This window comes from Nicotiana tabacum, chromosome 17 (genome assembly GCF_000715075.1).
Source record: "Nicotiana tabacum cultivar K326 chromosome 17, ASM71507v2, whole genome shotgun sequence".
Classification (NCBI taxonomy): Eukaryota; Viridiplantae; Streptophyta; class Magnoliopsida; order Solanales; family Solanaceae; genus Nicotiana; species Nicotiana tabacum.
In genome coordinates, this window is record NC_134096.1 from 106,609,740 (window position 1) to 106,634,428 (window position 24,689).

The 24,689-nt window shown below is 36.2% G+C and overlaps 2 protein-coding genes across 8 annotated transcripts; both read right to left on the reverse strand.

Moving 5' to 3' along the window:
* Positions 1–1,994: 1,994 nt before the first annotated feature.
* On the reverse strand, positions 1,995–3,508 carry LOC107785381 (putative dolichyl-diphosphooligosaccharide--protein glycosyltransferase subunit 3B). Its single transcript, XM_016606674.2, has one exon. It carries the CDS (start codon positions 3,273–3,275, stop codon positions 2,202–2,204), a length of 1,074 nt encoding a protein of 357 aa, XP_016462160.2. The 5' UTR covers positions 3,276–3,508; the 3' UTR covers positions 1,995–2,201.
* A 528-nt stretch (positions 3,509–4,036) lies between these two features.
* Positions 4,037–13,286, reverse strand: LOC107785389 (pentatricopeptide repeat-containing protein At4g21170-like). 7 transcript variants are annotated; one of them, XM_016606687.2, is made up of 3 exons: positions 11,290–13,286; positions 7,182–7,251; positions 4,037–4,567 (listed from the first exon to the last, which is right to left on the reverse strand). In XM_016606687.2, exon 1 carries the CDS (start codon positions 13,231–13,233, stop codon positions 11,476–11,478), a length of 1,758 nt encoding a protein of 585 aa, XP_016462173.1. In that variant the 5' UTR covers positions 13,234–13,286; the 3' UTR covers positions 4,037–4,567; positions 7,182–7,251; positions 11,290–11,475. The 7 variants fall into 7 exon arrangements, with proteins under 7 accessions (XP_016462173.1, XP_016462172.1, XP_016462171.1 ...); XM_016606686.2 differs by having other exon boundaries at positions 4,037–5,598; XM_016606685.2 differs by having other exon boundaries at positions 4,037–5,650.
* Between the last annotated feature and the right edge of the window lie 11,403 nt (positions 13,287–24,689).

The following is a 24,689-nucleotide window of genomic DNA, read 5'->3' on the forward strand; positions in this document are numbered from 1 at the left end:
TTATCAACATCATCATGCTTTACTACCATATTTGCTTGACCCCTTTTCTTATCTTTTTTCGGAGCACGACACTCCGTAGATTTGTGTCTGGTTTTCCCATAGTTGTAGCAGTTTCCACTGAACCGCTTCTTGCTTGGATTATATTTCGGACCAGAAGCCTTCTTCCTCTTTTTGTTAGCTTCAACAATATTTGCTCCCATTATTGTTGAATTTCCACGGCCTCTCCTTTCAGCAGCTTTATTGTCCTCTTCGATTCTCAACCGAACAATGAGATCTTCAAGGGACATTTTCTTTCGTTTGTGTTTCAAATAATTTTTGAAGTCCTTCCACAACGGAGGCAACTTCTCAATCATTGCTGCTACTTGGAATGCTTCGTTGATGACAAGACCTTCAGCAAGTAGATCATGAAGAATCACTTGCAATTCCTGGACTTGGGTAATAACATACTTGCTATCTACCATTTTGTAGTCCAAAAATTTTGCGGCAACGAATTTCTTCATCCCGGCATCTTCAGTTTTATATTTCTTTTCAAGCGCATTCCACAATTCTTTTGACGTCTCCACGCTACTGTATATATTATACAGATTATCATCCAGTCCGCTAAGAATATAATTCTTGCATAAAAAATCAGAATGCTTCCACGCTTCAATCACGAGAAAGCGTTCATTCTCTGGAGTTTTATCTGGCAGATCAGGAACATCTTCCTTGATGAACTTTTGTAGACATAACGTAGTTAAGTAGAAGAACATCTTCTGCTGCCAGCACTTGAAATCAATCCCGGAAAATTTTTTGGGTTTTTCTGTCGGTGCCAACGCCGGTGTTCGGCTTGTCGATGCATTGGCAGTCACCATCGGAATAGCTTGGTTTTCGCTTTCAGTCGTCATTTTTTCTATAAAAGAATGACACAAACAAACGTTTAATACACGTTTTCAAACTGGAGTAAAAAATCACGTAGATTTCTCCAACAAAACGCCACGAAGGCTTTACTCTCCAAAACGGGAGTACACAAAACCACAAAGGTTTTAGTTTGCAGAATAATAAGAATAACACAAATACAGAAATAAATATTAAATTCCTTAAGATTGTTATTCCCGCCAATATTGCTGTATTTGTAAATAATAATTCTGCAAAATATAAGTTAACGTAATGAAACAGTAATTAATTCGAGCCCACTGAATTCACAGTGTTTTCTTAAGGAATTTAATCCCCTCCTAGTACCCAAGGTAATGGATTATTTCCTCCCAGGATAGAACGAATCACACACTGGTGTAGCGGTACTTCAAACCCCAGTGTTTAAGCAAATACAAAGTTCGGTAGCAAATCACACTTACAGTTGCTTTGTTTGAAGTTAAAAAACAATGCAGAACGAGGGAGTAGAAACTCAGAAAATCATATGGAAATACTGAGAGGAAGGAATGCAATGTATAGCCAAATCTGTTGAGCGATTTCAGTTTGTGTCTTATGTGTTGTGTTGTTGAGTGTCTTTCTTCAACATCTGCTGCACATATATATAGCAGCCAGTGTTGAAGAAGACCAAACGTCCACCCTCCATGGTGGAGCAAGCATTAGCTTGTTTGTAGAGCAAGTACATATTCATGTTTGTCCATTCCCGGATAAATTTGGTCCCGGATAATCTTGCGTTAATATTTACTATTAACAAATAAATCTCGAAGCCGAAGCCGAAGCCGAGCGAGCGACGACGACGGCGCGAGACTTGCTTTCTTCTTAACTCTTTAAGAGCTACAAGAAGAGCAATTATATATATACCCACCAAAAATCTCTTCCTCTTCCAATATGGGACAATGTCTCATTGTCAAGAGGGGGAAACTTAAAATTTTACTCAAAAATTTCATTTTCCCTCCATTTCCCATTCACCCTCATTTTAAGACTATTTCATCTTAAAAATTAAAACCTCAACAATGATCATGTAAGTAACTAAAAAACAGTAATTTTGAGAGACGTAAACATGTAATTATTGATATACAGAGTGCAAATTCTAGCAAAACATATTTCAAAACTTCAACTGGCACATACATTCTTCACTACAGGTACAAAGATCCATAAATCTAAGCTGAAACTTTTCAGTCAACTATATATTATTGGTTGAATCTGGATCAGCTCACATGTAGTATAAACTACTACAGAGATCTTACCTAAGAGAATACCAGCTAAATATATCGGCTAGAGAAACTACATTGCTATCACATCCAACTTGAAGGCCAATAAGCATGAATACCGTAGCCAGTCTTCCAATTATCCAAGTAAATCACCTTCTTTACAGCCCAAAACGAAACGATGAGCCCTAAAGCCATCAACAACCTTTGTGCTCCCCTGTCCTTCACACAAACCAAAACATGAGTCATAAATGCCAACAACAATCCAACAACTATGTACAAGAATCCAACAGCAAAACCTTCAGTCCCTAACTGCATCCCAGATGCTTGGTAAAAGAAAATCATCTTCCCTGCATCATTCCTATCCTCCAAATACATCGGCACTTTCCTAATTATACTATGCATTGTCCCTGAAACACTAAAAAAGTACACGAAAATCGACCCGGTCATCCACATATACTTATCATGCAAAAGGGTGTCTCCAGAAACAATCTTTTTCACCAAAAATGGACTCCAAATCAAGAATACACCACCAATAGCAGCCATCATTTTCTTGGAAATAGCTGGGGGTCGATGAATGGGACCCACATTAACCTCCACATTCGCCTCTACAAACTCCTTCATCGACTCAGCTCCCCTTGAATAACCGGAAGCATCCATTGGAACACTATCCCTTTTCAAATCCGTTAAAAAAAAGGGTAATAACCGAATATGGGGTAAAGACTTGAGTTCAAACAAGGCGAAAGAAGATTGAGATTCTTGAAACTCAATGACAAAGAAGAAGATGTGAGTGTTGTTGCTGTTTTTGGGGTGGTTGACGAGGAAAGAAGAGGAGAGAAGGGAGAATTCACGTTTGAAAGCAGGGAGATTGATGTCGGATTTCGAGTGGAGCTGTTTGGCGTCAAAGAAAATAAGGGAAGAGAAAGGTTTAGGGGAAGGGATAGAGAGGATGCGTTGGAGAAGGGAGTCATTGAGGTGGATGACGCCGGTGGGTGATTGTGATCGGAGGTTGATCAGTTCGGAGAGTAAGGCATCGGAGGTATTGGAATGAGTGTATATGGGTGTAAGGAGGAAGAGGAGGGTGATGAGTAAAAGAGATGATGGAGATGGAGAAATTGCCATTGTTAGATTGATAAGAAAATTTTGAAGGGTTTCATGCATGCAGAAAAAGCAGAAATGTTGTCGAGAATGTATTTGTGTTGGAAGGGCAAGATATGGGTAGTTTGATTTCGGGTCGGGTCTTATTGACTGAGCAAGATTTTTATGTGGATACACAGATTACAGACACGCAAGAATACTTGAATGGTAAGATTGGAAGTTCCACGAACTATACGAAATTGTACGGTGGAAGTTGTTATTCAAATTGCAATCCTAGCCTAGCTACTACACTGCAAAATGTATTTGGGTTTTGGATTTTTTCTTTTTAATTTAATCAGATTATTAAGACATCAAAATATCTATTTTTAGTGAATTCAAACATAATTATTTATTTTTAATTTCAATACTTCTATGAAAATACGTATTAATTGTTAATTTGTAAAATCATCTCAAGCACTTAAACATTGTCTTTCAGCACTTGGTGTTAAAAGATACTATTGTTCAGCTAAGCTAAACGGAGTCTATTCCTATTTAGTTGAAAAGGAATAAAATCTTGTAACTAAGGAGGGAAATGTTAGAATCAATGAAGAGGAAAAAGCATACATGCAGTTGCGGACGGGCAATCTCTATTCATAAGCTTGATCAAACCTTATTTCTAATATATAAAATGTCAAAAACTTCAGCTACAATATTCTTCTTTGATCGTAGGGCTGTTTTTGCGCTAACATCTAACCTTTTGTAAATCTATGGTGACCGGAACTGGTAAAGAGTCTGAAAACAAACATCAATTGCTGAAGAAAAATATATGAAAGCAACAAAACACTTCAAGAAACAGTACAAATAAATACCAACATAATATCCCAAATATTAATAGTAATCAATTAAAATATAAGCTGCAGCACTACAAGTCTACAATTAGGCAACTCTACTAATTTCAGCTGCAAAAGGTAGCTCTTCCTACAAGATCAAGGAAATGTTCATTTAGCATAAATTGGATCCACAGCACTTCAGAAATTTTGGCACAAGAAGTATATAGTGCTGATCTCCTGGTGCAGTAGTAATATGTCAAATCAAGCAGCAGAATTTGGATCATAAATTGGACTAGCAAAGCATTAGCTGTCTGTTTGAATCATCATCTTCTCCCATGGCAAAAAAACGCTGGTACAGTGACTTTCTTCAATTTAAGGCAAGTACTATATAAGCAAATTGCATGATCCTTTACGGATTTATGTTCAAACTGTTTGCTGATTCCGTAGAATAAAAAACTATTGACGAAGTCAAGATGCCTCACTTGCTGCATTTCCATATTTATCTTGCAATGATTAAACCCCCAAGAAAATGGCAGTTCACAAAGGCTGTACATTTCAAAGTCAAGATGCTGCTAGTTGAAAGTTACACTTCAGAAAGCACAATATATAAAACAAGTATTTTATGTCATTCATAAAATCATCAGAGTTGTTAGACCCACATATATGATACTTACGCATTTTTAAGTCTGTAAAACTGAAATGAGTGGAAACTTCGGACAAGATGTAGGAATTTGGAACATAACAAAGCGAAGAAATGGAAGTTGGAGAGATATCTTGCTCCTAAAAACCATGTCCAACTGCCATCACATTGCAAAAGAGATGTAGATCATATTTCGCACCTTCTGGAATTTATAGAGGCACAAATTTTCACCAAGTAGAAGCATCTGCTTTTACATTTACTAAGCAAACGCATGTACAAGTGTCACGACCCAAGTCCATGGCACATATTATCCAATTTAGCCCAACAGACCTCATAGATTTTCCCCTTGGGCTATCTATCATCGAGCCCAAAAGCATGCGTACCATGTGAAGTTGTGTTGTGCCTTATGGAGCTCTTCATTTTCCTCTCCCATTTCGATTTGGGATTCGCCTAAGGTGACATGTGCACTCCCTTCAGAAGCTTGTCAGTCATGCTTGACCCGCCCTCCGACATGGGCGTCACAACAAGGCATTGATGCTCCTGCTTTTGGTTTTAACACCAAGTGATTGCTTTGGAAACTCCTTATAACCAAAACTAGACTACAACTGCCAATTAGATCATCCAAGTTACCGCTTGCCACCTCCTTGGTGCTCTTTATTTTCCCCTAGAGAACCCTTGGCTACCTCTTTCTCGGGTAAGTCTGATCACAGGGATCTCAAATAATCTTCTAGGAAAAAACCATATAAAAGAAGCAGGAGTAAAATTTGAAACTGAAGCACTTCTCTACATCACTATCAGCACTAATTACGCCACTAAGGGTCCATCTTCTAGCTTATGTTTGATGTTTGCACTGCGTTGGGAAGAACTTTGAGTGTGAGTCCTCACCATTTTTCTGCCTGTAATACCTTCATCCCTAATCAGCACTAGGGGAGATTCCCTATGATCACCCATATCAGCAGTGGTGTTCAATGTTGAGACTTGAGATTACCCTTGATAAATTTCCATTAATACTATAACGACTTCAGACCACATATCATTAACTGTTATGACGCTCGCAACTTAAATACTATATCAATGAAGAAGAGATGAATATAAGTGGATATATTAAACAGCAAAAAGAAACTGTGAGTTCCACTTAATATATGTTTATAATAACTTAAAACATAGAAGAGTAAAGAGGCAAGGCTGACATCTCATTTCAGTTAAAATTACATAATGAATGTGGTAAGCTATAATGATGAAAATCAAGCCAGAGAGGGGGACAGGGTGGTAACAAGAGTGCAGCATATGCAAGTCTTAGTTATTTCTCCTGATTGAGGACATGCAGGTTTGTCCTAAAGGCTTGCAAGTGCAGAAGTTCATTATGCATATTGTATCATCTCATTGAGTTGCAACTTATTTACTAAATACCTCCAGATACATACAAAATTGCACTTACGACTCTGTTTTCCCATGATGATAGAAGCCTTAGGAAAATCCAACAATAATTAGAGACAAAAATGGATTTAGTTTTAACCATAAGTGCCAGATTTTCCTATTATATAGAAGAGCGAAGTAGAGGTCGACCAAGGGTAGAATAGTAATTTAGACGTCTCTATTAAAATGGTGCTTTTTGTCCTTTTGTCTTTCTCATTCTAAAATTCAGACGCAAGGCTGCTCTTCTCATTTCATACTACTCTTTCACTTCTCTTCATCTTCTCAGCTAGCTATCGCTATTTCAGGTATGCTTTTCTTTAATTTTTTCCCAAATCTTCTTCAAGCTCTCTTCAGATTTTCCAATGTCATAGGCTCAAAGCTAAAATCCATGCCTGTTGTTGCTATGGTTCTGCCCAAACTCTCTCTTCAATGTTCTTTGTCCTTCACTTTATTCATTTCAAAGATTACTCATTCAGTTCTTTTCGTCTTCTCGGTTGGGTATTACAATTAATTTCGGTTCTGATTTTGTTTCAATTTTTGTCCAATTCTCTTCGCACTTTCCAATTCTTTTCCCGCTTTCTGCTCTACTTTGGGAAGTTATTACGAATTCTCAAGTTGGTAACTTGTTAAATCTGTCATCAGCTAGAAAAGTCTTGCATTTTTTCAAATTTCAAGATACTAGATATTTTGCTATACATCTTAATGTCAAGAGAGACTAAAATGGATTTTCACACTTTTGAGCATAATCCTCTTCTGCTACTTGAAACCATGGTACAGCTCCTCACTTTTTCAGTTTTTGTTTCTTATTCAGGTGTATTCTATGCTTTGGATATTTATGCTTCTACAACTGTGAAAGAATTCCCTAACAAAAATTCAACTTTGGATTCTTGATTTGGCTACAAAAATTAATCATGTAATTCAAGTCTCAATCTTTAGAAACATATTCAGGGAATAGAAAAGTTGCAGATATGTTGAATATGAATCATAACAACGATGAGACCTTTGAAAAAATACTTGTTGACAAATTAAAAGTATTAAGAGATGTGAATTACATAAACTAAATTGACTGCACATTAAGATTCTTGAAGCTCAAAAAAAAATTACCACTTTATTGTTTTCAAGATACGTCATCATCCGTTTCTTTCAAAGATCATCTTCCTTGACAGCTGAAAATCTGCGAAAGAGAGGAATTACACTTGTTAGTTGGTGCTACATGTGTAAAAGCTCAGGGGAAGAAGTTGATCATCTTATGCTGCATTGCCTTGTGTCCTGGGGTTTGTGAAGGGCAATCTTGAATCTTTTTCGTGTTCAATGGGTGATGCCAAACACTGTAAAGGAAATACTATATAGCTGGGCCAGTTTCCGTAGAAGAAGCAAGTAAAAGGCGTGGAAGTTTGCCCCGTTAGCTCTCATGTGGATAGTCTGGGGAGAAAAAAAATAAGAGAGTTTTTGAGGGGATTTAATCTCCGTTTTCACATCTTAAAAATAGTCTTTTATCTTTGATCGCTTTTTGGTGCACACATATAGCCCCTACTTGTGTAGAAGATTGGGCGTCTTTTGTAGAGAATCATGTTTTGATGTAAATTCTCTACTTTTTGGTATACTTCTTGTATGCGGAAGTTTTTTCTCCCTTTTGATTAATACAATTTACCTTATCCAAAAAAAAAATCATCTTCCTTATTTTTTGTGCACGAGTCCAAGGATTATCATACACTCTTTCTTAGTTATTCATCTAATTTAGGAGACGTACTCCAATAAAAGAGGGTTCTTAAATTCCTAAAATTCTATTTACTAGGTCAGAGTTGATTGTCGTTTCTTTTGAGCTTCTAGATGGTATATGCAAAGTAATTGATTGTTTTGATAAAAAGTGCTTTTTGATAGAATTGAATCTTAGACCCCACACTACCGGAAGGCTTGGAGTACCTAAGAGGGCTTTTTTGGTTCTATTTTGTTGAGAAAAATGGTCATTTAATTAAAATTTATTTCTTTTTCTTTTAAATGATTGGACGAGCTTATGAGATCAGTATGTTGACATAGCAATTTAAGAGACTTGAAATAGTTGCAATATATCCATGGAGTTGTCAATTATATATATTCTAATAGATACTGACAAGTGAGGCTTGCTCAATTGGTAAAAACAACTCCACCCACGACCGTTAGGTCCTGAGTTCGAGTCACGCCGGAGGGGAAGTGTGGAAACACTATAGATCCTCCCAAATTGGGAGGGTTTTTTTTTAAAAAAGAAAGATACTGAATATGGTGCATCCTAGAGGTATTGATTTTATCTCCTCTAACTAAAACCAATGATTGTATGGATACATGTAGCTTAGATGGTTCCATTAAAATGTAAGTTGGTTCTCAGTCTCTCTTTGCATCTATGCTTGCTAAAGTACACTTTTGTGCTTGATTATTTTACTTTCTATTTGATAACATCTCATTTTCTTAAAAATTCTTCTGTTTGTTGTTTGTTATGCATCCCTATGACCCTATATGCATTATCTCTTACGGAAAGATTGAAACTAAAATATATTTTTTGGTCAGGTGACATCTTGGGATGTTGATTGAGTATTGCAGTAGAAAGGAAGAAGGTCGATTAGTCTTGGAAACATGCATTACAGTTAGCTAGAGGATTAATCCATGTTATATAAACATGTTTGTTCTTAAGTTTTTGAATTTTAAAGTAAGATAGAGTATTAAGTTTTCGGAAAAATGGTGCATCTGGCACATGAAGTGATTTTGCAAGTTGTCTTCAAGAAAAATTCTATTGAATTTACTTTTTGGTTACTGAAATACTACTTTATGGCATCCAATTACTTTTAGTTGAAAGCTATAATTAACTTGAGAAATAAGCTGTTAATGACACGCTACATGAAAAAAAGAATTATATAACCAGTCTAATGTCTGGTTTGTTGATTCTGAGAAGCAACTAAATTTCTTTACTTAGCTTAGCTCCATACTTTTTAAGTAGTCAAATATCATTAGAGGATTTTGACCAAGTGCACAGTCAAAATCTGTATTGCACTTCTCTAAGCCATAATTATATGAAACTTATGCATAAATTCTTCCTATATTTCATAGGTTATGATGTGTTGTTGAAACCTTAGTTGTGAATATATTTCTTAGTTTCATTAAGGATAGTAAAGACAAAGTTGTCTAAGAGGAAATGGTAGTGATCCATGTGTGTTGGAAAATTATGGTGAAGTTTATAATTGGGCCTTTTAAATGCTGATGCTGCTATATGACTGCGCACATTACTTAAGACGGGTTCCAGAAAGGCATATAGGAAGGTATGAAGAAATCCAACAACATACCCAATATTATCCCACACCGTGGGGTCTGGGGAGGGTAGTGTGTACGCAGATCTTAACCCTACCTTGTGAGGATAGAGAGACTGTTTCCAATAGACCCTCGGCTCAGGAAAGCATAAGCACCACATTAATGAAAATAAAGACAAGAAGGGACAGTACCAAAAAGCTATATAAAAGCAGAATAAAACAACGAGACAGTAAGGTAATCAACAATGAAAGAAAACAATGGTTAGTCATAAAAACCTACTACCAACAGAAAGCGAGACTGCGTGTCAATACTACTGTTATGAACACTCTAGACTACCTACTCTACTGCTCTAATCCTCGACCTCCATACCTTCCTATCAAGGGTCATGTCCTCAGTCAGCTGAAGCTGCGCCATGTCTTGCCTAATCAACTCTCCCCACCTCTTCTTTGGCCTATCTCTACCTCTCTGTAGGCCCTCCAATGTCAACCTCTCACACCTCCTCACCGGAATCCGAAATAAAGAAATCGAATATGAAAGATGAGAATGAGTATCTGCTTCAAAGTTGCTTCATATATCACTAAACTGATGAATCTATCTCTCTTGCAAAAAGTTATTACGAAGTATGATTGAGATTGAAAAAACAATGAGAGTTAGCTAGATTATGTGAATTTGGTCCTTTGCAAGATTGTGCCAACAATGTAGAATATATGGATGGCTATCCAGAAGAGCAAGTAGTGCAAGTCTCTCGAGCCATATGCACATATCAGTGCTAGGTTGGTGATGCTGCTTGGAGGCATTTAGAATTTATCTTAGCCAATATGGTAGCTACTAAATAAAATTTCTTATCATCTCATCCAATGATGATAGAAACTTTCTACATCTCAATGATAATCGAGTTAACTATGTGGCTTTGCAGAGTGCGAAAGGAAGGCAAAAAGTTGCTTTGGTGGCCAGGATGGTAGCAACAGTAGAAATGACAGGAGATCAAGTAGTGTCTTTAATGTGAGGTTAATGATAAAGAAAATCGGCAAGCAAAAGCAATCTGGTTCTGTATGCTTGTGGAGTGATGAGTTCCATTAAAGTTTCATGACATGTCTTTTAAGCATTGTAGTTTTTTTGCTTTTGAATTAGTAACATGTTATGTCTTTTTATGGCATTTAGCTTTTTTGAATTTGAAGTTGTAATTTCAAGAAATATAGTAAACTGTTATGCCTAAGAATATTTTTTATGTACTGTATACAGCCAAATATTACATATTCTGTGTTTCCATACAATTTTACATTCAGCAATTGAGTTCCTGTACTGTAACTATTATAATTAATTTTCTGCTATAATCAATTTTATGTGAAATTTAAATATGCTATCACTGCAGGAGCCATTCCCCGCGTTGGGCCCGTGGTAACACGGGCAATCATAATCTAGTATCCAAAATAATAACAAACTAACGAGGCATGCCAGTCCTGTTACCTGTGGTAATAGATGTCCTTTAAACATCCACATTAATTTTGATTTGTGAAGCAGCACAGCTAGAAAAGAGAATTAAGTATTTCACAAGAGACATTATGAATCACTTCAGAAAGAGTGCGAGCTGAAATACAATTGAAAAATGACACCTCTACTGAGGGAAGATAAAACCATTTAGAAGGAAGCTCTTGGAAACAGTTTCCAGGCTAAGAAAGTATGTGTAAGACAGTCTAACATGCAATAGTCTCGGGAATTCCTTAGGCAATGATGCAGAGAACTAACATAATAAAGTTAGATCATCATTACTGCCAATTAAAAAAATGACTCCACCATGACATCAGTAATAGAACTTTTCTACTGTAGCCAAAAGTAAGAAGTTTTTTGCTGTCAAACCATTCTGCAACTGTATGCATGAAAACTTCCCTCCGAACAAAATCAGGAAAAAGGGAAATCGAAAAGAAACAGAAATTACCTGTTGTAAGTAGAGGACAGATTCACATTTCTCCTCGTATGTTGTTCTAGTTGTTGTGCATATAGAGATGTGAAAATTGGATGGCTACGGAAAGCGAGCATCACTGAAATCTAATCTCAGATGAGCAGACATACTGTACATATGTACAGTAAGCTAAGAGATCAAATATAAATGAGACTATATTATTTAGCCAAACCCAGAAATCAAACGCCTATATGCTTTTTTGTCGGGTTTAAGCCCCAATTTCAACATCTCATCATGCAATCTCATTGCTTTCCTAAATTCCTTTTCCTGACATAGCCCTCTAATCATGATTGAAAAACTTTCACTGCTTAACATGTCATGAGCTCCCATGTAATCAAATATCCTTATAGCTTCTTCGTGCCGTCTTGATTTAAACAGCCTGTCAAGTAGTATACCGTAGGTCTCGATATCTAAAGCAACACCAAGTCTCTCTAGTTCAGTATGTAAAGAAATGGCAGAATCAATCCTTCTGCTAAAGCAATAGTGCCGCACCAAAGAGCGACAACAAAAAGATTCAAGCTGAAGTCCTCTCTGAAGAATAACATTCAGAAGCTCCTCAGCTTCTTTCCACTTACGCATTTCACACTGAGAAACAATAAATTTAGACACATGAGAAATGGGAGGAGTGAATCCTCTTCCTATTAAATCTTTCAACAAACTGCTAACTTCGTCTGATGGATTTTCATTGCATAGGACACTCATTAAGGCACTATAGCATTTGTCACTGACGAAAATTTTCCTCTCAAGTATAATGTTGTACATCGAAATAGCATCGTCAACTCTACCTTCCTTGGAAAGTGCCCCTAGCATAGAGCCATAAGTGTTATCTGGCAGCTCAATCTTTTTTTCAGAAGCTTCCCCGAAAAATAATTCAGCTGCATATGTCCTTCCCAAATCAGAGAGCTTCTGAATTACATAATTGTAATCGGCCGACAAAACTTTTGGAATATGTCCTTTCTCCACCATGGTACTCATCACTGAGTCCATCACTTCGGCACTTTGATATTTGCAAGCACCATCAAGAATTGAGCTAAAAGTACTAAAGGTAGGATGAATACATTTCCTATACATATCATTTAAATATCCAAATGCAGCTTCAAAATTCCCTCTTTTGGAGTAACAGTCTATAAGTATATTATACATAACAGGACTACATAAACCCTTGTCAATAATAGGAATAATTTTCTCAAATTTCCCATCTTTACAAAGCATCTGAGCAATTAGGGAACAAGTAAGCACATTCTCCTGAACCCCATTCCTAATTATAGAACCATAATAACACCAAGCCAGTCTTGACTCATTCTTTCTATACAGCAAACTAAGCAATGTATTGCAACTATCAATAGATATAAAATAACCATATTCTCTAGCTTTTCTATAAACCTGAAGAGCTTCAAAGAACAAACCTTTATTGCAATAACAATCAAGAACTGAGCTCAAGACTGAAACCTGAATGTGAAAATCAGCAGCTTTGAATGACTGAATCAAGAAATCAACAATTTGGGTTGGTGGGTATGTTTGAATGAGAGAATCCATTATGGGTTTTGCGGGTTTGAATAGTCCGGACCCGAGAAGCACATGTACAAGTGTACAAAGAACTTTGGCATCAGGTTGGAACCCAAGATTGTTCTTTGCATAATGGAAGAAATGTAGAGAGACTTGTGGGTTGGTATTTTGGGTTTTGTGGAGGATTTGAAGGAAGAGCGATGGAGTTAATTGTGAGGAAGAAAGTTTGAGGTTCTTGAGAAGTGAAGGCCACTGGATTTTTTGTCTTTGTAAGAGAATAGAGGAAATTTGGGTAACTAATTGGGTTTGTTTGAATTGGTTTCTCCAATTTTTGGACTTTGGTGTTGTCGTTACAGTGATTGCTGTTGTGAGTGATTTATTGAAGAGAAAGAGAGCTCTAGAGGCAATGGTCATTTGAGTTATGGGTGCAAAGGGAATTGGTTCAACTGGGAAGGGAATTGCAGAGTCTGAATTTTCTAAGGGTAAATTGGGGGCAAATTTGTAATAGGTGGCTATTTTTGTAAAAGCTCACCAAGGAGCCCAATTTCTATGAACATTCTAAACATTTTTAAATTCCTATACACTATTTGAAACTCTATTATCTTCCCTACTCAAGTTTCAATTTAATTACATTCTATATACAAATTTACCAATTATATACACTTTAGGAACTAAATGAGTATCCTTTTATATTATGAATCAATTATTTCTCATCCTTATTCTCTCTCCCTCATACGCTCTCTCTCCGTCTCTCTCTCTCATGCGTTCTCTCTCTACGTCTCTCTCTATCTCCCAGTCCCTAATTCCAGTAATGTAGAGCAAAGGGAAAGAGAGCATCAATTCCATACTTATTGAAATTCCAGTAATGTAGAGTTGAAGGTGTTGCACAATTGGTGTTCAAATTTCAGTAATATTGCACAATTGGTGTTCAAATTGAAATTGTCAATCAATAAATTTTAAAGATGTTTGACTCTCACTATTGACAGTCATTAAAAAGGTTTGAAGCTTTGAATTTGAATTTGGGTTTTCAAAAACCATTTTTTGTTTGGAGTGGGTGTTGTTGCAATCAATTGGGAATATTGTTTGGAGTTTTATATCTCAATTTTGAGGGTATTTTGGTGAAGATTAGACTTTTTATATTGAAACTCGAAGAAGAAGAAGAAGAAGAAGAAGAAGAAGAAGAAGAAGAGAAGAAGAAGAAGAAGAAGAAGAAGAAGAAGAAGAAGAAGAAGAAGAAGAAGAAGAAGAAGAAGAAGAAGGACATACATTATACTTACGAATTTGTAGTAAAATTGTAGATAAATTGTATTCTGTTGTTTATATTTTTTTATTTAAATATTGTATGAAAGTTGAACAATATTGTATAAAAATTGTGTTTAAGTTGTATGATATTGTAGTTGTATATAACTGGGTAGAAATAATGTATGAAAGTTGTAGATAAGTTATAGATAGGTTGTAGATATATAATTAGTTGTATGAAATTTATTTTTACTATGTATAAATCAGATACAAAATATACAAAAGATATATTGTATAAAATTTGTATAAAAATTGTATTTAAGTTGTATGATATTGTAGTTGTATATAACTGAGTAAAAATAATGTATGAAAATTATAAATAAGTTGTATAATATATAATTATTATGTATATATTATACTTTTATACTTTTATTTTTTCCATTAACTTCAACCAAATATTGTCCAAATTCTTAGTAATGTGTATTTCAGGTATTGGATGGGCATAAGGTGGTTCCATCGAGGGCCAAGAAGTTGGATTTTCCATTCAAATACCGATATATCAAAGACGCTCTGAAAGCAATAATGTCATGACTCATGAGACCATCCTATAACTAAATCTCTTGATTGAATGCACAAATAATGAATTGAGAGCCTTTTAAGGTGTATTGTATATATTTTGTAACTAAAATATATTTAGATCGGATAAATATCAAAACATAAATATTTTTCGTAATAAAATTTTAAATAGTACATAGGAATGATAAAAAACGAGATTCGCAATTCGAATTTTTCGTAAGGCCCAAAAAGAGGGTTCCCGACAGTTTTTAGCACGTGAGTCGCTAATGAATCCATGTGAGTGCACAAAAGCTATAAATCTACTTGCTTTAAATGGACTCATGTTACAATTATTTAATTATGCCTCATAAATTAGTAAACAGTGTAATCAGCTTAACGTCGCGGCTAATGAGCCTCTGACTTTCATTTCAAGAATCATGTTTGACATTTGTGATTCATTTCCTGTTGACTAGGAAATTTCAAATTGAAATTCAATCTCATCCTGACAGGAGGTTTCTGCTTTTATCACCGCAAATACTTTTCCTAATTAGCTGTGAACTTATATCTGGGAAGAAACAATAATGCATATAAAACTTCTAAAAGATCAAAAAGGAAAAGGCGAAACTAATGGATATGATATTACACAGGAAAATGATAGCGTTACATACTTAATGTGGTATGTCCACATATGATAAAAATTTTATCAGATGGAGCAACATCAATGCAAACCGCTATTATGTAAATTTGTTCAAATCTTGTAAATTGCAGGCTTAAAATTTTATACTACTGTTTTTTTTCCCCTTACATAACTTTCTAGTACTATGTTTTTTGCAAAATTATCTGTTTGTATATGGTCGAGAATATTCGGTACACACGGGCTAAGTATGACAAAAACGATTAAGAAATCGATACTGAACATCCAGTTTAAACCAAACATCCAATTGAGCAAAATATAGCAAATCAAACCTTAAGGGTTGCGCCCAGGCGGATCCACTGGAGACGAAATTTTCATAGTCTAGTGTTGAGGCACGACTGCACGAGCATAATATAGTATCAAACTTCACATCCGTAGCGGAGTCGGTAATATATAGGAGTGTTCATGGTTCGGTTTGGGTCGATTTTTCCCTAAAAAGAAACCAAATCAAGTAAGTCGATTTTTCAAATATTAGAACCAAACCAAACCAATTAAGTCGGTTTTTTATCGATTCGGTTTTTGTCGGTTTTTCGGTTTTTTGTCGGTTTTTTTCTTAAATATGAGACATACACTACCAAACGCATATTCCGGCGAGTACATTTTCAACGTAACGCTATCAAACCAATTGCTCTTTGAGAAATCTATCATTTACCAAGATATATTGATGATAATTGACTCAAATAGTGATGAATAACTTAAGTACTCAATTAAAACTCGACTATTTTTAACATGAAATAAATTCTTGTACTTAATAAAAGAAAACTACCAATCAAACTAGAAGGAAAAGAATTAGATTATTATAATAGCAAAGAACTAGACTAAAAATACAAATGACTAATATGTACCATAAAATTTTAGAAACTTTATATAAAAATATACATATATATAGGTGTAATAATAAATTTAAATAGCTACTTTTATAGTCGGTTTGGTTCGGTTTTTTTCTTATTAAAACCAAAACCAAACCAAATTTGATCGGTTTTTAAAATTTAAAACCAAAACCAAACCAAACCTAAAAATATCGGTTTTTTTGGTCGGTTTGGTTTGGTTTTCGGTTTGGTTCGATTTTTCGGATTTTTATGAACACCCCTAGTAATATATATAAGTTGTCAAAATTACTGGAATGTCATAGTTGAGACTTAAAAATTATAACTTAAAGTAACTTTTGACCCATCCTTACTATTACGTTAAAATCTTTTCCTATGCCAAGGGATGCAACAATTTATATATTATCAAAAAAAATTATTTTTACCCTATTTACGCAATACGAAAAAATAAAGAAAAACATAACTCACACAAAAACCATCGGTAGAGCTAGAAGAGTAAGGCCCAATGGCCCGTGGCTCTTACATCTTGAAAGAAATATAAAGTTTAATTAGTCTACAAACCTTCATCCTCTTTCCCAGCAAGCAGCACCCTGCACTCAGCTCTTCTTCCCGTGATAGAATTCACTCTTTAGCTAAACAATGTAAAGTTTAGTTTATAGTAATATGTAATCATTGAGATTCAGTACAATACAGTCAAATTAAGATACATTAATTTACGCGAATCAAACTTTATTACCCCCTTGAATTAAGGTTACTGACCCATTCTTCTGAAAATTGCTTTCTTCCAACTTTGTCGGTCTTTGGGGTTTGTGTAATATTGGAAACAATCCCTAAATGTGCCGATAAAAAATTGTAACTACACCTTTAGATTTTATTAGTAGTTATTTTTTATTTGAAGAAGCATATTTTATTTGTTTTTATATGTAAAACGGTACAGTTGAATTTATAGATAATTTATAGACAAGTGAATTAATTTGATCCAAAAATAACAGACAAATTAGACAGAAATAAAAGACTTAGTCTTAAAGTTGAAATAAACGACAGATATCTTGGTTTCAGACATCATTTAGCAAGTAGGAGAACCATTAAATTTCAGAAGCAGTGATAGCTAACGCTTTGTATTTAACTTATGCACTAGCGCGGGCAACAGGATCAAGTGCCTGTTCATCCATCTTCATTCCAAACAAAGGCGAACATCTCCATTGAGTGACTGTAACTGCTATGGTTTACAGTCAATAGTTCTTAAAGGATTCTCGTGCCAACCATAGAAAGAAGAACTCGGTTACTCATCTTGGATCAGATTGGATTAATAGCTTTGTGATGATCTAAGAACGAGCTTCCCTTAAATCAGTACTCCCCTGGTCGTCCCTTTATTCAATATCCGTCATGCTAAGAATAGGGGGTTTAGGAAGAATACAAGCTTTATTTCGGGGTTTTTAGGTGTCGAACTCTTTCCTCCTTCCCTACAGAATGGAATTTCGGGGCGTCTTGCTTAGATCACATTTGCTTTCCCTTACTCCTGAATAGTGAAAGATTGAGCCTCCTTCGGACCCTCACCTCGAACTATCTGATCAAGTTTTCTTTTTCCTATCACAGGCACAGAACTACCAGGAACAATAAGAACAGTGCAAATAAGCAGGAAAGTAAAATGTTATTTGAGCTCTTGATGAAGTATAATATATGCTTGTCAGAAAATTCGTGTCTTTACAATGATGATAGAGCTCACTATTTATAGTTACACCTAGGGAACAAGGTCCTAGGATTAAAGCTCCTCTTTAATGACAATTATGAGGGCCATTGAAGAATGTGTAACGGTGGACAATGAATGACATATTCTTTGTAACGGATCATGCACTTAATGCCATAGAATATTCTTCATTGAATGCTACCGGATGACGATATTTCTTTTGTCTTTATGAGTATCATTTTCTCCGATAACAAGCGTGATCATTGCCTCCGGATTTGGCTATCTTCTGTCTTATGTTCCACATGTCACTTTCTCATGCGATCATTAAATATGAATATATTTTACCCATATAATTTGCCAGCTTGTTTAAGTTTTTTTTCACCCAAGCTAATCTTACTCGGTTTATTAGAATAAGCAAGTGGGGATGATACATTTTTTTTTCTCGCTCATTTAACTGTAATAGTATATAATTAATTTAAGGCATTAAAAATAAATACGAGAAATCCTGTCACGTTGGGGTGAGTAAGCAACTTGAATAACGTCATAAGAAATTTACGTGACAGAGAAAATACTTCCAATTTTCAAAAATGACAAAACACGACAGTGAGCTTACAAGTTGCAGGCATGAGGTTAAAAAGGTTAAGATGCAAGATCTAAATCAATGTTGAGGAAATTGTTAATAGAGAAATTCCATATGTGCTTTCTATTGTCAAAGAAAATTTTTAGTGCATTTTAAAAATGAGATAGCATTGATTTTGATAAAACTGTAGTGCTTTGTAAAATTACCATGTTATTTATTATTCTATTCGGTTCACTTTAATTGATTTTTCGATTGTTTTCATATATATTAAACAATTCATATTTTAGCATTAATTAATAATAAAATTGACCCTATTAACTTTTAATTTGTTCATTGGAAATTTAACAAACACTGCGGACTCTTTACTCCAAGGGCAACTTTTAAAAAAAGAAGTTAATTCCTTCTTGATATCCGAAAAAATTAAATATTGTGGATCACAAAAAAAGCCAAAAAATCAATTAAAATGGACTAAAGGGAGTATTTTTTAAGGGTGGTATCAAGTCAATAATGGACTTGTAAACTTGGACGGAGCGAATAGAATTATTGCTCTTAACCACGAAGTTAATGAGATACTAAGCAGAACCTTGAACAAAGACATACTTGGCATACCAACAACAACAAACTCAATGTATTTCTATAAGTGGAGTTTGGAGAGGGTAGTGTGTACGCAGACCTTACCCCTACCTTTAAAAAGGCAGAAAGGCTGTTTTCGGTAGACCCTCGGCTCAGGGAAGATAGAGGGAAGGCCAATGACAAGCAAACCAATCATAAAATCAGGCGAAAACACACAACTATCACTAGCTAGTACAGTTAAAACTGAAGCAAAGGCAATCACAAGTAATAACAGAAGTACAGAAAGGTGAAAATACATAAAGATACTAAGTGATGTACTAAAGCTACTGTAACAAAACAAAGACAAATCTCGACTACCTAACCCTCTACCATAATTATCAACCTCCACACCTTCCTATCCATGGTCATTGTATAAGGCAAAATCTGTTCATATTAAACACTCGCATAATAGAGTGACAAGTGGAACCGAAGACAGATGAAAAGCGAGACAGGTGGAAATCAAGTCCGGAGGCAACAATCTCGGTTGTCCCCGAAGGGAATATTGCTCATAAAGATAAATAAATGCCTGCTACCCGATAGCATTCAATGAAGAATATTATGCAGTATTAAATACATAGTCCGTTATAGAGAATATGACATTCATACCCTATCGTTACACATTCTTCAATGGCCCCCATAATTGTTATTTAAGAGGGGCTTGATCCTAAAACCTTGTTCCCTAGGTGCAACTATAAATAATGAGTTCAACAGTCATTAGAGAGACACAAATTTTCTGACAAACATATGCTATATATTATTCAAAAGCTCAATAATATTTCATTTCTTGCTTATTAATATTGCTATTATTGCCTTCGGAAGACCCGATCCTGGAATCAGGCTATTCACTGCCTTATCTCGATTTCAACGCTAAGTCTTATATTTTATTTAATTTATTTATCATTTTGGGATCAAATCGACTCACTTGTCTGTAAACCACGTTACAAATTCAACTGCACCGTTTTACGGATAAACAGTTTGGCGCCCACCGTGGGGCTTAGACAGTTGCGTAATTGAGTTGATCCTTACATCTATTACTAACCTGTTTAATTCTTTGTGTCTTAGCGAAAATCACAAAAAATGACAGATAACGATATCAAAGTCGCACACAACATTGAGGTCCCAGGAAATCAGCCTCAATACGAAGACTCGATTAGTGATACTGCAACGAGAAGGATGAGGCCACACCGGTACATGAAGGGCAATATCCACGACATGTTCAGGAGGCAACTCCTGATGATGTTGAAGACGAGCACATCACGGAAACCGTAAGAATCCTGAGGGAGCAACAAAAGGCTATTATGGGCCGTGACAGGATCAGGTCATGAAAGAGTTGAGACAAGCATTATCGGGTGCTTCCAATAATGCAAATGGATGAGGTCCAGTTCCTCCCGGTGCTCCCACAAACTAAACAGCACAAAAGGTTGATAACAATACCCCGAGGGGTGAGGTCGGCTTCTATAGGGCCAGGGGGAATGGCAGCGGATCCTGTAACGATAATTAGAATGATCCATTTAAAACCGAACTCATGCAGTTTGTGAGGGAAATAAATGTCTGAATGGACCAAATCCCGGGTGCACCACCAGTATTGAAAGGATTGAATTCAAAGAAACACACCAGTTGCCGTTCAAACCAAGTGCGATACCAGAGTTGATCCCGAAGTAGTTCAAAATGCCCAACATGCCAAAATATGATGGGACTTCGGACCTCAGGAGCACATCACTACTTATACAATAGCGGTGAAGGGAAACGACTTAGCTCCGTATGAGATTGAGTCAGTCTTGTTGAATAAGTTTGGGGAGACCCTCATGAAAGGTGCCTTGACATGGTATTTCACTTTTACTCGAACACTCAATAGATTTCTTCGAGATGCTCGCAAATTCTTTTATCAAGGCTCATGCCGGGGCCAGGAAGGTACATGCCCGAAAGTCTGACATATTCAGAATTATGCAAGAAGAGTCCGAATTATTGTGGGAGTGCGTGACCAGATTCTATAAGGAAAGGATGTTGCTACCGGTCGTGTCGGACGAATGGGTAGATGAGGCATTTACTAAAGGGCTGAATCCCAGGAGTTCTGATGCTTCCCAAAAATTGAAAGAAAGTTTGCTCGAGTTTCAAGCAATAACATGGGCAGATGTTCACAACCGCTACAAGTCGAAGATAAGAATTGAGGATGACCAACTCGGTTTCTCGGCTTCAACTAAGGGATGGGATGGGACTGAGAGAAGAATAAGGAAAAGTTGAATGATGATTTCGACGCAGACCGACGGTCTTCCAGAGGTCGGTTTTTGCCCTACGAAAAGGCCGAAGGACGCGGCAGAGGTTTTTGTTCGGCGTATAGGTTCGCTACCGATAGGCAAGCAGATTGCGGCTGAAATAACATATCGTTGCAAGACAAAAAGGCATCGTGCCTCCGGGACTCCACCTACCCCAGGCTGTCCGAATACAATTCAACATCAACATAATGGAACTAGTATCAGCTATGAGGAACATTAAGGAAGTACGATTCCCGAGGCCGATGATATCCGACCCTAGTTAGAGAGATCTTAATCTATGGTGCGAGTACCATGGGACCAACGTCCACTGGTCGGGGACTGCCGACATCTGTTTGGGGAGGTGGCAACATTGTTAACAAACGATCATCTCAGAGAATTATTAAGTGACCGGGCTAAGAACAACTACAGTCGCAACCGGGATAATGCGGAGCCCTCGAAAGCAGGAGAAGACCCTCCTCGTCTAACGAACAACATGATTTTCGAGGGGAACGAGATTAATTGTGTAACTTTTTCGGCAGCAAAAAAGATGAAGGTATCGGTGATATATAGCAAAAGACTCTGGGAAGTCACTTAAGACGACATCACCTTCACAGAGGATGATGCAGATGGACTGCTACTACCACACAACGATGCCCTCGTAATTTCCCTTAATGTTTTAGATTTTAAAATTATACGTGTTTTGGTGGACCTAGGGAGTTCAGCCAATATTATCCAATGGAGAGTGCTGGAATAAGCCAAGCTAACCGGAAGTATTATTCCAGCCACAAAGCGCCTCACCAGGTTCAATTTAGCAAGCGTGACAACCCGAGGGGAAATTCTGTTTCCCACAAATGCCGAAAGGGTAATGAAGACGACCATTTTTGAAGTAGTAGACGGCGATATGGGCTACAATATTTTTTTCGAAGACTATGGCTGCACGAGATGAAGGCTATGCCGTTAACATACCATCAACTTCTGAAATTCCCAACTCCGGAGGGAATTAAACTAATGAAAAGGGCCTGATATGCCCCTTCTACTATGATATATTATTCAATATCGTCCCCCGTTATACTTTTCGTCCCTAAAAGCCCTTACCGTCCAATAAAGTAGTATATTTGTCCCTATTTTAACGGTCGTGACACGTGGCACTCTCTGAAAGACCAAAACACTCCACTTCACTAAATAAACCCAACCCACCCCAATTCCCTTGCCCCGCCCGACTAATAAACCCAGCCAACTAAGTTAATACACTAAAACCATCGTAAATAACACATAAACAAAAGATCAAAATTGAGAAAAGGAAAAAAGATCGGGATGGGTTCCATCTAGGGTTTTCGTCAGTGACAAAATTTCGGATCTAAGACTCGAGAAATTCAAAAAGGTGAGTTATTTCTTCAAAAATTTCATGATTTAGCTAAGTTAAGTGGTGTTTCTGCTAATTTTGTTGAAGAATGTGCGATTTCTACATAATATTTCAAGCTAGGATTTTTTTCTTTTCTGGTAAATGTGCATATGTCTGTTTTTATACGTGCTTCCTACTCTGTTGTTCGTCGATTTATTGTTATTTTCTCGTGTATGTGCATCTTTTGAGGTGGTCCCTTAATTTCTAATTTCTGATGGTCTATTAGGCTTTTATGTTTCTCGTATTTTATATGATTAGCTTGTTGTTAAGGGCTATAATAGAGGTGTTATTTTATTTTTTAAATAATGAAGTTATTGCTTTGAGCTGTATGTTTTTGCTCATGTATGATTTAATGGGGTCCAAATTTTCCTTATGCATGTGATTAAGTATATTGGAAATTGGTAGTTCTGCATTCTTTATTGTAATGTTCCGCATTCTTTATTGAAGAGTAACCATCACTCTTTTTTTTCATTCTTTATTGTTTGATTTCTGATTTCTTTATCAAGTGGGGTCCATTTTGTATAAAGTATTACTTTATAGTCATAAAAATTTTACATTGTCTTATTTATGTTTGTAGATGGTTCTTGTGGACCTAGTTTTCAATTATGGGGGTGACTAGATTACAGAGCCACACCTAGTCTATTCAAAGAAGTTGGTCCACATCTAGAAAGAAAAGATTCTGAACTATTGTCTTTTAAAGATATAGTAGATGAATACACTCTTCAGTTAGGGTATATAGGGGTACACCAATTAATAATTGCTGGCCCATCTGGTAAGTATTATGAAGTTGAAGGAGATATAGGGATTAGGCAGCTTTTATGCCTTGTTTGTGAGGAAATTTAATGTACTAAATGTCTATGATGTAGATGAGTGTGAAGAAAGTGTTTATGTCTCAAACATTGTCAACCACAATGAGGCTTATATATCTCCAGTATTAGTTGGTACTGATGATAGTAGTAGTGAAGATGAAGATGAAGATCAGGCAGGTTCTGATGGCTTGGCCTATGATTCTGAAGAGTTAGAACAATTTGAGGCTCAAAGGAAAAAAGCATCCTAGTGAAAACCTTAATGAATACAAAGAGATTCATAAAGGCATGTCTTTCAAGGATATTCCTGAAGCTAGAAAGTTCATGAACTTTTATTCATTAGTTAATCAAAAGAAATTAGAGCTATTGAAAAGTGACAAAATTAGAGTGAGGTATAAGTGTGTACAGGGCTGCCCATTTAAATGTCTTATTTCTAGTGACAAGGGCAGTGATAGGTGTAGAGTGAAGACACTAAACCCAAGACATGACTGTAATCCTGCTTTTGATAACAGTAGGGTTGAATATAGCACTATAGCTTACTACTTCAAGAAGAAGTTGCAAGACAACCCTAAGTATAAGGTGAAAGAAATGAGGGCACACATGAAGAATTCATTTCAACTTAACTCTAGTAAATCAAAGGTTAAAAGGGAAAAGAGAATGATATTGGAGAGGTTGGAAGGGAGTTTCACTGATGATTATAACAAGCTTGAAGCATATGCCAATACTTTGAGGGACAGTAATCCTAGAAGTGATGTGGTTATTAATTTATCTAAAGAAGCACTGTTGCAAGGCAAAAGGAAATTCCTTAGGATGTACGTTTGTTTTCAGGCATTGAAGATGGGGTATAAAGAGGGCTTGAGACCATTTATTGGGCTTGATGGTACATTCTTAAAGGGGAAGGTGTGATGACCCGATAGGTCATCTTATATTTTAGAACCTAATTTTACATTTTGAGGTCTCAAAAACCTCACATTAGCATTCCTCGATTTGCGTGCACAGTCCGAGTGTTCTTCCGGAAGGCTTATATGTTAAAAACAGATAAAAAGAAAATTTTTGCCTTAAAAATCAATTTAAGTTGACTTCGGTCAATATTTTTAGCAAACGGACCCGGATCTATATTTTGACGGTCCCGGTAGGTCCGTATCGTAATTTCAGACTTGGGCATATGCCCGAAATCGAATTCCGAGGTCCCTAGTTCGAGATATGAATTTTTGTT

What these genes read in the sequence shown, in the direction of transcription:
- LOC107785381 (XM_016606674.2), bottom strand. Translation starts at nt 3,275, where the DNA reads ATGCATGAAACCCTTCAAAATTTTCTTATCAATCTAACAATGGCAATT.
- LOC107785389 (XM_016606687.2), bottom strand. Translation starts at nt 13,233, where the DNA reads ATGACCATTGCCTCTAGAGCTCTCTTTCTCTTCAATAAATCACTCACA.